The sequence below is a fragment of the Sturnira hondurensis genome, unplaced genomic scaffold (assembly GCF_014824575.4).
Source record: "Sturnira hondurensis isolate 20B ecotype Veracruz unplaced genomic scaffold, ASM1482457v3 Scaffold0017436, whole genome shotgun sequence".
NCBI classification, from domain to species: domain Eukaryota; kingdom Metazoa; phylum Chordata; class Mammalia; order Chiroptera; family Phyllostomidae; genus Sturnira; species Sturnira hondurensis.
The window spans coordinates 6,782,583-6,797,994 of NW_028090067.1; the positions used below are offsets into that span (position 1 = coordinate 6,782,583).

At 42.0% G+C, this 15,412-nt stretch overlaps 1 protein-coding gene across 5 annotated transcripts in view; it reads right to left on the reverse strand.

The window, feature by feature from the left end:
- Positions 1-15,412, reverse strand: part of ANKS1B (ankyrin repeat and sterile alpha motif domain containing 1B) — an 806,451-nt gene that overhangs the window by 241,356 nt on the left and 549,683 nt on the right. For all 5 annotated transcript variants that reach the window (XM_037068001.1, XM_037068000.1, XM_037067999.1 and 2 more), the window contains exon 17: positions 6,785-6,937. In XM_037068001.1, the coding sequence (XP_036923896.1) occupies positions 6,785-6,937 (153 nt within the window). The remainder of the gene's footprint in view (positions 1-6,784; positions 6,938-15,412) is intronic.

Consider the following 15,412-nt stretch of genomic DNA (forward strand, 5'->3'; position numbering starts at 1 on the left):
AATTATATTTCAACGAAGCTGGAGAGACAAGCTGAGGATAATACACAGCGGTGAGAAAGGACAACCCTCGACTGCATCAATGTGATGGGAGTAAAAGGAGCTACGTGGAGAAACACTCTACTCAAAACAAGCAAATAGAGCTTCGCTGTTCAGAGTAAGGGTGGGAGTTGCCTTGGAGGTCATGGGAAAACCAGTCTCTGGGAAGGGCCATGAATGACCTTTTGGAGGCTAGTAATTTTGGGGGGAGGGTGCTAGTTACATATGTGTGGTCTGTTTGTGTAAAATTATTAAGCTGTACACTTACGATATGAATATATGTATATAGATTTTTAAATGTATGCTATTATTCTATATAAATGCTTTGAAAAATTAGGCCTGGCTGATGTGGCTCAGTGGATTGAGCACTGGCCTGCAAACCAAAAAGACACTGGTTTGATTCCCAGTCAGGGCACCTGCCTGGGTTGCGGGCCAGGTCCCCAGGAGGGGGCATGTGAGAAGCAGCCGATTGATGATCAAGGTATCTCTCACACATCAATGTTTCTCTCCCTCTTTTTCTCCCCTCCTCCTTCTCTCTCTAAAAATAAATAAGATCTTTTAAAAATGTTTGGAAAAGTTCAAGAGAAAAAAAGAAATATAAGTATTTCATGTAAAACCATGAAAGGAAGAAATAATGACTGAAACTCTTTCAAAGTTAATGAAAATGATAACTTCATTAGAAGCTCAATAAAACTTCATACACAAGAAATATAAAAAAAACTATATCAAGCCACATCATAAGGGCTAAAAAGCATGATGAAGAGAATACCTGGAGTGCAGACAGAGGGAAAAAAGACACGTTAGGTACAGAGGAGTAAAAACAACAAGAGAGGATGATGGGAGATTCCTTGCCAGAAACGATGCAGAAGAGAGAACGGTGGGTCAACGTCTATAAAGAACTATCACCTGAGAATTCCACATAGCCAGCAAAAATGGATTTCAAAGAGGAAGGCAAAATAAAATCTTTCTACCAGCAGCCTCACACTATAAAAATGTTAAAGGGAGACTGTCAGGTAGAAGGAAAGCGACAGCAGATGGAAATCAGGGCAGACACAAAGGGATGGGGACAAGGTGTGGCTTCTTGGGCGTGTGATCTATGTGGGTGCGCACGGCCCCACAACTTTTCTTCCCAAGAGTCCTGTGTTTGGTTTAACGTTCTGATGTCAGTGACCTAAACTCTTCAGGAAGTGTTACACGAGGGGCTCTGTATTTTCATTTTGCACTGGATCCCCAAATTAGGGAGAATGAATACGGATCTCGATGACGAGGAATACTCGGTAGCCACGGGGGCGGGGGGGAGGGGAAGGCTGGAATGCGGAGCTTGGCTGCGACCTAGGTCAGATGCTCAGGCATGGAACGAGGGAGGGCTGGAAGTGGTTGGTGTCTCTCAGAGGAAATTTTGAATGCTTACATTTTAATCAGCAGAAGAGTGAATGAGAAACAGGAGCCACTAAAATAATGTTTTCAAGGTACAAATTTCTGCAAAACCAGAACATGGCTTCCCTTTTCGCACACAAGTGGCTATGCGGAGTGCTCAGGGCGGCCTGCTCAGGCCAAACACCTTGCTCGCTTTCATTTGTGTGTATGTTTTCCTAACGGCAATTCCAACAAATTCCCTTTCGATGGGGAAAAAAAGTAACATTCCTTCCAATGAACACTGAGTGTTTAAGTGCATTTTATTGTGGTATAATTCTCAGTTTGGGTCAAGGCTCCATAACTGAGAGCAATGGAATAGGTATCGCTGTGTTACCAAGCCTGCTGAAGGACAGTGGGATCAGTAACGCCAGTTCCAGCCAATCACCAGCCTCCAGGCTGCAGATGGACTGCAAAAAGGGGGGGGGGGGGAACACTGGAAAGTGAGTGTTTACTCGGGAGAAGATAGTCCATCTCATATGAAGAAGGGAAAGGGATGTTTATTTCCAAAACACAGGCCAAGGGAGGGGAGCTTTAAGAAGAGGATCACTGGAGAAGTTTGCACTTCGGATGCGGCGGAGCCCAGGAACTTCCCCTGCAACACAGGCTGGACAGGCCTGAAGCTCAGACACCCTGTCTCGCTGCCCCGAGGCTTGCGAGGAGCTATCCGTGCTTGGAGCTATCCGTGCGTGGGTATAGATGAAATGCTTCAATCCAAAGATAATTGATGAAGTTTGCTTTACACTTGAATACTCATATCCAGTTACTTAGTTAAAGCCTTTGGCTTTGATTAAAGTTTTTAACATTTGAAGCGTTGACTGATGTAGCTTCCCTGGTGAGGAAAAATGAATATTTTTCTCATTTATTAATGTCCTGTAGTGAAGGCATAACCTTTTACTGAAAATAATTGGCTTAGAAATGGAATTCTAACATTCGTCCTCCCCACTCTTCCCCTACAAGTTGTGGGTCTACAGATTCTTCTTCTTGGTTGGGAGTACAAATCACCATTGGCCTTTATCCAGTGTGTACACACACATGTGTGTGCACATGCTCACATACACGGTACAGAGACAGACTTGCAGGGAGTAAATTTTATTGCTGTTATAGTGATGAGGGTAGAGTAGAGGGGTGTGAGTTTATAATACTGATCATAAAGTAGAAACATCAAAGCAAGTCATGAGTCTAAATTTGATACTAACAGGAGTATATTTCTACAGCATTTAAGCAAATAAAGTCACACAATCACTGATTTAACACCAAATTGGAATGTTTCCTCTGAAAGTTTCTCCGTACATCTCTAAGTGATTGGATTATCACAATATTTCCCCTGGAAAAGTAGAAATTAAATCAATAAACAGCATTGCACAAGAGGGAAAAAACCCCACAAACCCTGGCAGCCCTAAACAAAAGAGTGAGGCGTGTGTAGTTCCAGCAGCCGTCAGGCAAGAAGCAGATGATCTTATAATCAATTACGGTAGCAAAATAGCTCCCCACGATTTTCATGGGACACATGGATATCACTCCCCATGGTTGTTTGTTTCTACCCACAGATATTGAAAACACAGACAATCACTGCAGTGAGATTTTTAAAGCTATCTTTGTCCTCCAGAGCAGAGATTTAAGAATGCAGTGAAGTCTGACTTTTATTTTGTCCATTTAACGTGTATGTTTGTCTGCATCAGTACTGTGGGGCATCATAAGCCTAAGCTAGAATTAGTTCCTTGGTAAATCCACTGGGAAGAAATTAATGATACGTTCTCCACTGAGGTTCACAATTTAATAAGTCGGACAGTTCAAATTTATTTGGCCTTACCAAAATTCCCTTAGTAGGTACACAGCGGTAAAGTAAGTTAACATTGTTTTTCATAATTGCAATATGTTTCTATATCTAGAAAATGAATAATTTTATGGAGATTTAATCATTATCCACGCATATGTCATGTGGAAAATACATAGCACTTTTATCCACCCCCCGCCCCCACCCCACGCAGGACTGTTGAGATTGCCAATAGCAGTGGAAACCATTGTGCAAACTTGACGATACCACATGCAAGGCCCGAAGCACCTTCTGACTTAAACACATTGATGAGCTTCTGCTCTGTTAACTTATCTGTAAGTCTCTCGACAAGCCAGTGCAGAGGACTGTAATTCAAGCTGGAGTTTCATCCAGCTAGCATTTGCAGAGGGAACCATTTGCCTGATCATTTCTCCCAACATATTCATGTTGTAACCCGAAAGTATCAATGCAAAAGTGATGCTAATGATGTTATTTAATGATAATGGCAGGCACTGGAGCAAAACAGATATTGATAACATCAGTTTCTGAATATAAAGCATGGATGAGGGACTAAGAGAACAATTATTGGCGTATACGTCATTCTCTACGTCTACACACACATGGCCTGTAAAATGGACAATACCTGGTGTCTTACAGGTTTCCCTATTGCGTTATTTCCCCGGCTGCCAGTGCTGGTAGGAAGGCATGAGATTTCTACTACTCCCGCTAACCTGTCCACCTGAGCAGCCTTGAGACCTAAACCCTTCTCAGGTCACTCGGATAGCGTTGTTTTTCAGGCAATCATGTACTCCACCAAGAAACAGATCTTTGGAAACTTTTTGAAAGATGGTGTTTGCAAAGTTTTTTGCACTTTTTAAGCCGCACCTTTGCATAGTTTTCATTTCATCATGAAAATTCCTTGAATAGACTTATTATGCTCTCTGAGACTGTATCAAGCTCAATATCATGTCAGATTGGAGGCTTAATCAACATCATGTAGTGTTGCTGACGTTACTTGTAAATCGTGTCAGCCACCGGCCTCCTCGTCCCCTAACCCCCTTCTTGGCACCGGCTGACCTCTGTCAAAGACACCGCATGTGTACATCTCTCTTCAGTTTCCATAGAACAACAGTCAGTGGAGCCATCCTGTTCCCTTCTGACTGGCCAGTCATCACCGAGATTCCGGATGCAAATTTCCCTAGTTGGCTTTGCTCTACCGCAAGGCGACTGTGCACTCCCTTTAGGCCAGAACACGACAAGTTATGGGTACTTAGTATAGACTTGCTGGGCTCATGTATCACATATGACCTTATCGTATATTTGGATACCTCCCCTCATTAGTTGGGATAAATAAAAGTCATGATTTTGAGACCAGTCAAGGGCACAGAAAGCCAGAAGACACATGCACATTGTGTCTTTCTTTTAGTTAAAAACCCAACGACCCTAAACCATCCAATAAACCCCTATTACAGCAGCTCTGATGGACACAAACCCTTTCTTTCTCTGATGTCCAGATATGAAATTAAGGATCAGTGTTTGTCTGTAATAAATATATCTACTGAGTTAATGACCTGCAAAGCCCCCTCATCAAGAGTGTACATGTGTCCATAAAGATTGCACAAGGAACATCTAATTTTACCCGTTTATTTTCAGGACAATAAATGAAATTAAAGTAAATAAGGAAAGAGGTTGGTTAGATGCAGAGGAATTTGGCTCCAAGGTCTACGACACGGGGACCTGTTTTCCCCCTCTGACACAATGCCCATGACAGGCATTCTGCTCTCCAGACTGAAGTCACAGTGCACCATAGCAAACGCAGCTGAAGGGAGAATCCTTAAAGATCCTCTGGGGCTGGAAAAGGCCCTCTTTCTGTCCCAACTCCAGGCTGGCTGACCCTGTGGGTGATGATGGTGGATCAGTCCCTGAGCCTTGGCAATAAACCTTCTGGCCCCACTCACCGTGCAGTCATTGTAAATGTCACAAGGCACAGTGACTGGGACTGAAGAGGCATCTCCAGGCTGAGGGTGCCCCCAGCCCTGGGGAAGGTGTGGGTTCAAAACACCAGCCTCAGCATTTGGGTTTTGAGACAACATAATCTTGCTTCAGTGACACTTGCTTCAAACGTTTGGTAATAGAGTTCAATTGGAATCCATTCTTTTCAGTGAGGGATTGCCACTATGGCCAGTGAGGTGAGTGACTCCTGTGTCCTCCACCCTACCTGTTCTCCAGTGGGGAGCGACATTATCCAGAAGATGTTACCCAGAGATATTTGTCAACTGCCTCATTGGCTAGAGTGCAGCGTAATTGGAACTGTGCCTGTTTGACCTATGGAAGGTAGCCCTTTAATAAATGGTTAAGACCAGCTGTGAGAGAGTATCCAGTTCTCAGGGAAGAACTGAAGCCTGCTTGATACAACCAAAAAGCAATACAGTTTCACGAATTCCATTACCACACAGTCTAAGAGCACAATTAATCAGAGACTTTCTGCGAGTTTCTTCTGAAATAATGGTTGCTTTTGTGTGGGGTAGAGCACAGAAAGCTAAGAGTAGATGATAGCAAATTAGAAGGAGCCAAGAATTTGTCCACTTAAAGTGGTTTTTAGATTAAAGAACTGTTTTTACGAGATGTTCTAGAAAAGGCCTTATTTTTAAGACAGACATTTAAAAGCAAAGGATAATTAGTTACTACTAATGACCATCACTTAAAATAATGACATGGATTCTGTAGAGACTGGACTTTCAGAGACAAAGTGGCAAAAACAGAAGAACAGAGCACTTTGAACTAGCAGAAATTTACCTGCTTTGTCTTTTAGCTTATGAATACTTTTTCAGTTACTGGAACATGGAACTTAAATCTAATGAATTCTCTAAAAGATTAAATGATTTCTTCAAAAAGAAATGTTTGTGATGCCAAATATAATGCAAAGACAAAATCATTCTATAGCCTTTTCATCTCTTTCCATCTGATGCCAAATATAATGCAAAGACATGATCATTATAAATCGTCTTTTCATCCCTTATATTATCTTCTGCCATTAGAAGTAAAATCAGGGTACAAATGAAATGAGAAAAGATTCAGTAACAAAAACATTTGTGCACATTGACTTGATTTCTTTGGACTTGATTACATGGCAACATACGTTGGCCAGTGTATATAGAAAATCTGTGCCATGTGTATGAATAAAACAGAGACAACATTAGCTATAAATGGTGGGAAATAAAATTGTGATATTACAGCAGCCTATTCAATAAGAACAGAGGCAGTTCTTTAAACATGGGCTATTATATATGCAATTAAGGAATAGAGACAGAAACATAACAGACAACTAAAAATGATAACTGTCATCTTTAGAAATGATTATGAGCAAAGATCAAAATTTGAGCCTATTCGACTGCAGGGCTTGACTGGAGCCAAGAGAGACGGGTATTTAAAACATGAGGCATATCTGAAACGCCTTGGATGTCCAAACACAAAGAAAGAAAACAATTACCCATGCACAATAAGAATTTCATTTGTCAAGGGTTGAAGAACTAAGGTGTCTTGAAGAAACCAACTTACATTAATAAGTTCAACCTCCCAGATTTTTTTCAACAGGTCCATCGACGTGTAGCCGTTTATTAGAAAGGCTTTGGTGTAGTCACCCAGTTCAATGGAGTCCAGCCACTCTGCAACAGAAGTGGGGTGGTAGCCGTCATGGCCAATGGGTCTCATCTGGAATATAGGCAATTGACAGAAAGAAAGGGGAGTCAGGGTTAATCAATCCTGTATACTCAGTGTTCCAAAACCAGAATGTGTCTTGCCACTTGGAAATTTATCTGATATGAAGCAAGAGATCTTTCCGGATAAGGAAATGAGGAAAACCAAAATACTTCGTGCACAATCCGAATGCATTGATAATCTTCACACTGAACTGGATTTCAAAAATGCACCCCCAATTTTCCAACATAGCTGCTCTGTCAACTCCATCTCTGAAAAAAATGAAATATGTTGAACTTCTGTTACAGACATTATCAGCATTCTGTTGGATGGGATATAAAAAGATGTCAGTCAAGCAGCATGGAATTCAATGCTGAAGGCAGAAGGAGCTGTACTCCCAAAATGTAGATGATAATTTTCATATGCACAACATCAAAGCATGTGAAAATACTGCAGAACTTGACTCAAACAACCAAAAGAACTTATCCTTATGCAAGACATGTATTGTAGGTAGTGCAAATATGCTGGGGAACATGCTACTGTGTCAAGCCAGTAAAGAAGGGCTTTTTGGTGTTTAAAGACCATGCGTTCTATTGTACATCGAAGGCACCATGTGTTAGACAGGAATAGAGAATTGCTGGGCTGGCTGATAGGTTCTATTTTTTGGTCAGCTATGTACAGATCTTTTTTTTTTTTAACTTTGGGAGAACAAAGAAGTGTGACAGCAACATAACATTTCTGAGTTTACATTGGTGTGTGAAATTCATTTAAGCAAGAGAAACTTCGGGGTCTAGAATTTTGTATGCATTATTTCAGTCAAAATAATCCATACAAAATTTAGTTGAAATTCTAGGTGAATTCGTGGTTCTCGGTTTCGCAGGAACTCACGTCCAGACTTGTGCTGCTTTGCATGTGCACTATCTACCTAATTCTATCTGATACTTTGGGGATTAAGGACAGTCGGTACCTCATCCCCTGATGTGATCCTTCAGTGGAATTCATGACGAGAAGAGCAAAACAGGGCAAAATATAAAATAGATTTTCCGCTTCCTTCAGATTCAAGGAGATAAATATTAATGGAAATCTATAGGACTTTGATCTGTGAGCAGAGAAAAGATTAGCCCGGGTGTCAGGGATTCAGGCTTTAATATTAAACATGTTAGACTTTCTGTCACTTTGCAGTGTTCTCATTTTTAGGATTCTCCCTTACTCCTTTATTTTAAAGTTACTTTTTCTCTTTTCCTCCTCCCCATCGTGGCACTTCCTAATCTATTTTCCACGTTGAGGTTGAAATGTCCTCTATTTTAAAGTTAGTGTAATTCACTATCTGCGTGAGAGTCTGAACTGCCTCAGACCTTTGTATATCACTTTAACAGTGACCAACCCATTTGAGCTACTCCTTAAATGTTTGCTCATGTAACACTTAGCTCAGTGTTTATTGCACAGTAGCTACAAACTACAGGACAACTCAGGGTGTGCAAAATGCTGTTGAGTGGCATTTCCAAATTACCAGATGTCATGTATGTGTAACACTGGAGACTAGGTCCCAAAGCAGAGGCTAAAGGTATGAAGTACCTTCACATTCTTTAGAGAGTTACAGAAATATCGGGCTAAGTGTATTCTCTAGGACTTATCAAGAGGTGGTTGAACAAAATGCTAACTTGAACAATCACCCCAGTCCCAGAAACTCCTTGGCTGTCCCAGCTAACATAAGAAATAACTGGAGAAATGGAAAGAGGGAAGGGAAACTCATTGGAGTGGAAATGAACAGCTTGGCAGGGAGGTCTTGCTTAGCCATTCAAGAAACTGATCACCCCAGCAGTGGATACTGGGGACAAACTTAGGGAGTCTTGATGAATCCAGTTGAGGCAGAGTCTGATGGGTGCAGTGGGGTTCACACAGGTCCCCCCAAGGGACACATCACTCTTTTGAGAGAGCAATTCCTCTCCACCTGCTGTACGGAGATTGTTGATGGTCCGTGAGCCAAAGCCTAAACTTGGCCGTGGGGAGAGGGGCGGCACAAAGAAAGTAAAACTAGAGGCTTTGATGGGTTGGCACTGGATTTTCAATCTTTTATATGACTGGAAAGTTACTGGGTATGTTTGCAATAATGCAAAAGCTAATAACGTGAGAATCGATTGAATTTAGTTGAAGGCAGGATTAGGAAAAAAAATCCCATCAGTATCTCAATGGATGCAGACTGCTCAGTCTTCTGGTTATTCCTGAGGCAAGTTCTGGAAGCCCATCGTTTGAGGGGTGAGAGAGAGTGAACTATTTGCTGGGGTTGTTAGAGATGGGCAGGCAGAGGGCAAGAGTGGAGAGACCCTGGGAAGGGGTGCATGGCTGTCTGCAGGGGCAGCGGCCCTCCGCGCACTCATTCAAAACGTATGGAGTCAGTGCCTATTCTGACGCATGTCGTGGAAATAGTAGGGAACGAAACATTTATAGTTTCTCCTTCATGAAAATTATAACTCTTAATTTAAAAAAATATATGAACAGATGACCAACAAATTATACAGGCTCTGCATACCTGCAGAGAGGAAACCATTAGAGCCATATGAAGTTCCAAAATTAACTCGACACGTATTCAATGATATGCAGAATGGTTACTGTGCCGCGCAATTTCTTTCACAGCAATTCTCCCATCTGTTCCTTCGTTTCTGTTCCTACTGTCACTACCCTGTTTAGGTTCTCATTAGCATTTACAAAAACTAATGCCATAGCCTCCCCTTGGCCTCCCACCTTCGGTTCAGCCTGCCTCTTGCTGCTCCATCGAGTCTTCCAAAAAGCCAGGCTCTTACATCAACCTTTGCACAAAACCCTACCATGGCTCTGCCTTGAGAAAAGCCCAAATGTCTTCTAGCATTCTAGAACAGTGGTAATCAGGTACAAACTTATCTTTTCATCCTAAACTCACACTACACGCCTAATACATATGATTAGACATGTATATGTCTAAAGAGTATGCTAACTTGCTAGCTGTTCCACGAACATGAACTATGCAAGACACATTCACATCTTTGCTAAGCTCATTTTCCATACTTGGAATGCTTTATCTTTACTTCTGGAATGTTTCTGCAAGACTGCCTTCCCTTCTCGTGCTCTCAGACACAAATTTCCAATCAGTTGTAGGCTCTCACATGTCCTGGCCCTATAGCTATCACAAACACTAGTTGAAAACAAGTTTATCTCCTTTAGCTCACAAACTGGTCCTCCCCATCCCATTTTGGTTAACGGGGACCATCACACCACTGACCACATAGATGTGTGCCAGTCATTTTACTTTCCTTTCTGTTTTAGCACCATGTCTGGTGAGGCCAACAAGTCTTACAGATTTGATCTCCAAGAGGTCTCTCAATTCAGTTCTCCCCTTCCAAAGTGAACTTTGGATTCTGACAATGGTTTCTACCCCAAGTGTTGTAAGAATTATATGAAATATGAGGTCTGTCCAGAAAAGGTCTGGCTATTGTTAATATAATAACAATGGTTTGCACATCATCGATGTAACCAGGCAGCCAAGAAGAGTGGACTGGAATGAGCATGTGTGAACAATGATGACTTCACTGCACTAGTCAGTGGGGGTGGGAGACGCTGTTGGGTGAACATGTGTGCTGTGTGGCCATTGCACTCAAAAGGACCGAATGGATAAAACAAAGAATACACATCAAATTTTGTGTTAAGCTTGAATATTCCTCCATGAAAAGTATTTGAATGATTCAGAAGGCCACAGTTTCATCAGAACAACCTACCTGCTCATGCTTCACTTCTTGTGCAGAGTTTTTGGCAACATATCAAATCACACATGTGACTCAACCTCACTACATCCCAGATTTGGTGCCCTGTGACTTCTGGCTTTTCCCAAAACTAAAAACACCTTTGAAAGGGAAAAGATTTCAGACCATCAATGAGATTCAGGAAAATTTGACAGGGCAGATGATAGTGATTGGGAGAAATGTATGAGGTCCCCAGGTGCCTACTTTGAAAGGGACTCAGGTATCATTGTACTATGTATAATGTTTCTTGTATCTTCCTCAATAAATGTCTGTATTTTCCATATTACATGGCTTTTGGACAGACCTCATAGAGTATGTATGTTGCCTAGCAGAATGCTTTGAATATAATAGGTCTGCAATAACTTAGTTCTTTTCTCTTTCCTCTGCCCTAAATTAGAGTCATGCTTATTTTGAAATAATACTGAATCCTTTGGCTGCTAATCTTTTCTCTTTTTATTAAAATATCTTACTTATTTCTTTTTTTAGAAAGGGGGGAAGGGAGGGAGAAAGAGAAATATTGACGTGTGAGAGATACATCCATCAGCTGCCTCCCGCATGCCCCCGACAGGGGACCTGGCCCGCAACCCATGCACGCGCCACAATTGGGAATCAACCCAGTGACCTTTTGGTTCCTAGGGCCGCACTCAACCCACTGAGCCACACCAGCCAGGCAGAGGTGACAATCTTTTCAACTTCCAATCAAAACTCTTCTTTCTTCTCTCATTCCTTTCTCCTTGCCTTGTTCCCTTCCTTTTCCATCTCATTTTAGAAAGGGTTCATTTCTATTCACCGCCTCATACTCCTCCTTTCCCCAGCTAACAGTTATTTTTCAGAAATATAACCTATCTAACCAGGCCATTCAAGTAGATTGAATTGTTGTTCTCATTTCTCTGCTTTCTTCCCATATTTGAACTGTGCCTCTGCGTTCTGTGCCCAGGTGTCTGCATTGTATCCCAATGGAGGCTGCAGTCAGTTTTCTGTCCCATTCATGTTGGCCATGTACTTGCTTGGCCAATGGAATATGTGGAAGTGTCAGCGTGACAGTTATAGATGAGGCCTCTATGCTCCTTTGATCTAATCGTCCTTTTGTATTCTTAGGCTCCACCACTGGAATAACAAGTGCTGAGTAGTTGCAGAACTGGTGGTCCCAGGGGAAAGCTGAAGACTGGTGGGGCAAACCTAAATCTAATCCAAAGCTTGGAGTCTACCCTAGTTCAGTGATGGTCATGAACATCCTGCTTAAATTAGCTGAACCACAGCTGACCCATTACACACACACACACACATACACATATGCGTTGTAAACCACTGAAATTTTGATAGGGGGAAAAACTGACTAATAGAGTCACTCTTTGTCTTGAAACCCCTGGTCAAGGTTCTCCAGAGAAATGGAACCAATGGAATACGCACATACCCTCACACACTTTTATACCTATGTAGTTATCTACCTAGGTTTATTGTAAGCAATTTGCTCATACAGTTGTGGGGTCTGGCAAGTCTGAGCTCTGGAGGGCAGGCAGGAGAGGACTGACGCTGCAGCTCATGCCCAAAGGCAGTCTGGAGGCAGACGTCTCTCTTCTTTAGAGGACCTCGGTTTTTCTCTCTTAAGGAAGGTCCCCACAATACAGAGGTTCAGTTGCTTTATTGGGGAAGAGTTTTCAGGGACAGCTCTAAAGGACACATGGACAAAACCAAAGTGGGGTGGAAGCAGGGGAGGGAGGTGGAGATGGCTGGGGTGGGGGGTAAATGCAGACAACTGTAATTGAACAATAAAATAATTTATAAAATGTTGATTCCACCTAAAAATTACCTTCATAGCAACATATACACTAGTGTTTGGCCAAATATCTGTGTACTGTGCTTCAGTCAAGTTGACACATAAAATAATCCACTCCTTAGTTTATGAATCCCCTGGCAAGTACATTTCCACGAGTTGGAGAAAGACTAGAGATGCTAAGCTTAGCTGACACCGAAATCCTTCGCAAGCTATCTGTCATCTAGTAAACACTTATGCATTGCATTCCTACTAACCCTAAATTAATTCTTTATTTGAATTGAGGATGATTGTTGGGGTGTAAGCCACTGCATACCTTCTATACCTCTATACCTTTGCTCACGTGTTCCCTCTACTGGGAATGCTGTTTTCCCCATCCTACTGCTAAAATTCTATCCATTCTTGAAAGGTCTTGTTTAAACACTATCTCTTTCAAGAAGTCATGTCCAATGCTGACCTTATACTTGACTCAAAATCAATCACACCTTCTGCTAGATTTCTGTACTAATTTGCATTTAATCCTATTGTAGGGTCACGAAAGTCTGCTGTTTAGTACAGAGATGTGAGTATCTGTCTTCCTCATTAGACTATCAGCCCCTTGGTGAAGAAAAAAGTTCTTAACATCTTCGTAGTCTCTAGTGTGCCCAGTGAAGCCTCTCATGTGTGGTAGGCATTTGCTAAATGTTTATTAAACTAAGTGATTTAATGAACACACAAAGATAAAATGAGAAATTAATTACAGTAGCCTGGCATCTATTGTGGGGGGAGATTTGTGTTTTGTAGAACATATTATGAAATTGAGTGCTATTTTTAGGGCCTAACAGGAATGTTTACAATTGTTTAAAACTATTAAAAAGCAAGAACCGATTCCAGTAAGTGTGCCGTGTTACCAAAGGCACTGGGCTCTGTTTCCTTTGCCCAGAAATCCCGACCCTGCTATTCACTGGCCGTGTGAATATGGGCGAGCTGTTTCAGCTCTCTAAGCTTCAGTGTTTTCACCTATACAATGCGGGCATTGGGCCAACGATCTTAAAGTTCCTTCATAATTCCTAAATCTTATAATTCTATAATTGGTAAATTGCCATTAAATTAGTTACATAGTTATCAATAAAGTTAAAAAAAGAAGCCTTCCCTAAGAGATAAAACTGTAAAAAAAGTGACAAGATAGGACATTCAGTCTAAAGGTCAGATGGCATCCACGATTCTTTCCTGAGTCTTCGGCACTAGGCTTCCTCTTTCAAATCAGCACTAATGCAACTCTCTTTCCAGCAGGAGCATGAGGTAGGACAGGGTTAGGCAGAGGCAGCCCCAGGACCCTTCCAGCCTGGCGGTAGTGCTGCGGCCACGAATGGCAGTCAGGCGCAGTCAGTAATCTGAGAGGCAGGGGCGTGGTGGGCATTCATAACGGGTTCACAACAGGCAATCTGATTCCACTAGTTGAATCCCAATGTCTAGGAGAAACCTCAGCTGGGGTAACAGTAAAGAAAACTTCAGTCTCGGGAAAATATGCATATTGATATGCTTTGCTAAACACCTTCCTCATTGCTCTTGGTGTTTTGTTGTTGCACCCAAACATGCACTGACTTTCCCCCTGGGGCCGCTCGAAGCAAACCTGGGCTCAGAGCCGTCCTACTGTTAACATCAAGGATGGTACGGCAGGGGTCTCTGACCCCTGACCCCAGACAGTGCTCTGCAGCATCCCAGGGTTTCCAGGGGGCCAGTTTCGGGCAGCTGAACAGCTCAGGCGCTGAGTCTGCCTAATCTACTTCCACTAGTGCAACCCATATTTTAAGTGTTGTACTCAGGTAAGAAGAGAAAGAAAGGCTTCCTCTGCTTTAAAACAAAATGTTTGAAAATCACTAATCTAGAAGACGTTTGCAAGATGACATCATTACTACACTTTCATGTTCTCGTAATTTCTTAGTTTTATTTGAAATAACCTGGATTTGTCACATATGTATGTACATATATGTACTATGTCATTATTTATCTCTCCCTGAAGCCTGCTTTGTCTATTCAGGCAAGGATAATACCTTACAAAATGAAGGAGCCATAGATGGAAGGCAGTAAATATTGGTAAAAGATATACAATAGAAAACTACTTAGTCATAAGAAAAGATGACATATTGCCATTTGCAACGACATGGATGAATCTGGAGCATACCATGCTAAGTGAAATGAGGCATATTGAAAAAGTCAGGAACCATATACCTTCACTCTTATGTGGGCTATAAAGGTGAAAAAACAAAATGCAAATGAACAAACAAGCAAACCTACAAACAAAACTCACCAGCACAGAAAACAGTACGATGCTTTACCAGAGGGAAAGGGGGTTGCAGGGAAGGGAGTAAGGGGTAAAGGGGTCAAATATATGGTGACAAAAGGAGATTTGACATTGAGGGTAAACACACAGATGATGGATTATAGAATTGTACACGTAAAGCCTATATAATTTATTAACCAGTGTCACCCCAATAAATTCAATAAAAAATTGGTAAAGGAAATAGAAAAGAGGGAAAGATGATATCACATTACAATAAAGTTGGGTTTAATTAAAATTGTTCTTAACACAAGTTATTAGTCCCAGGGGGCCAAAGAAGGAGTAATCCAGATGAGAAGGGCAGGAAACAGAGCTTCGAGGGGTAAGGTCAGCAGTGGGCAGATGGGGCAGAGAAGGCCAACAAGATGAGGAAAAAGAGGTGTTCATGGGATCTGGCAAGTTCCTCGCTGGGACTCACAGAGAGGAGCCCAGAGTGAGGCGGTGTTGGATTCAGGGGTGAGTTAGGGGTGGGGGAGGAGCAAGAGCTCTCTCTTCATGAGTTCACATGGGAAGAAAAAGGGGAAGATGAAGATTTTAGAAGGTGCATGGTAACGGCATGGAAAGGGGTGAGGCACGAGGAGTCAGGCTTGAGGAAGGCCAGAGATACAAAGGAATAAGAATCT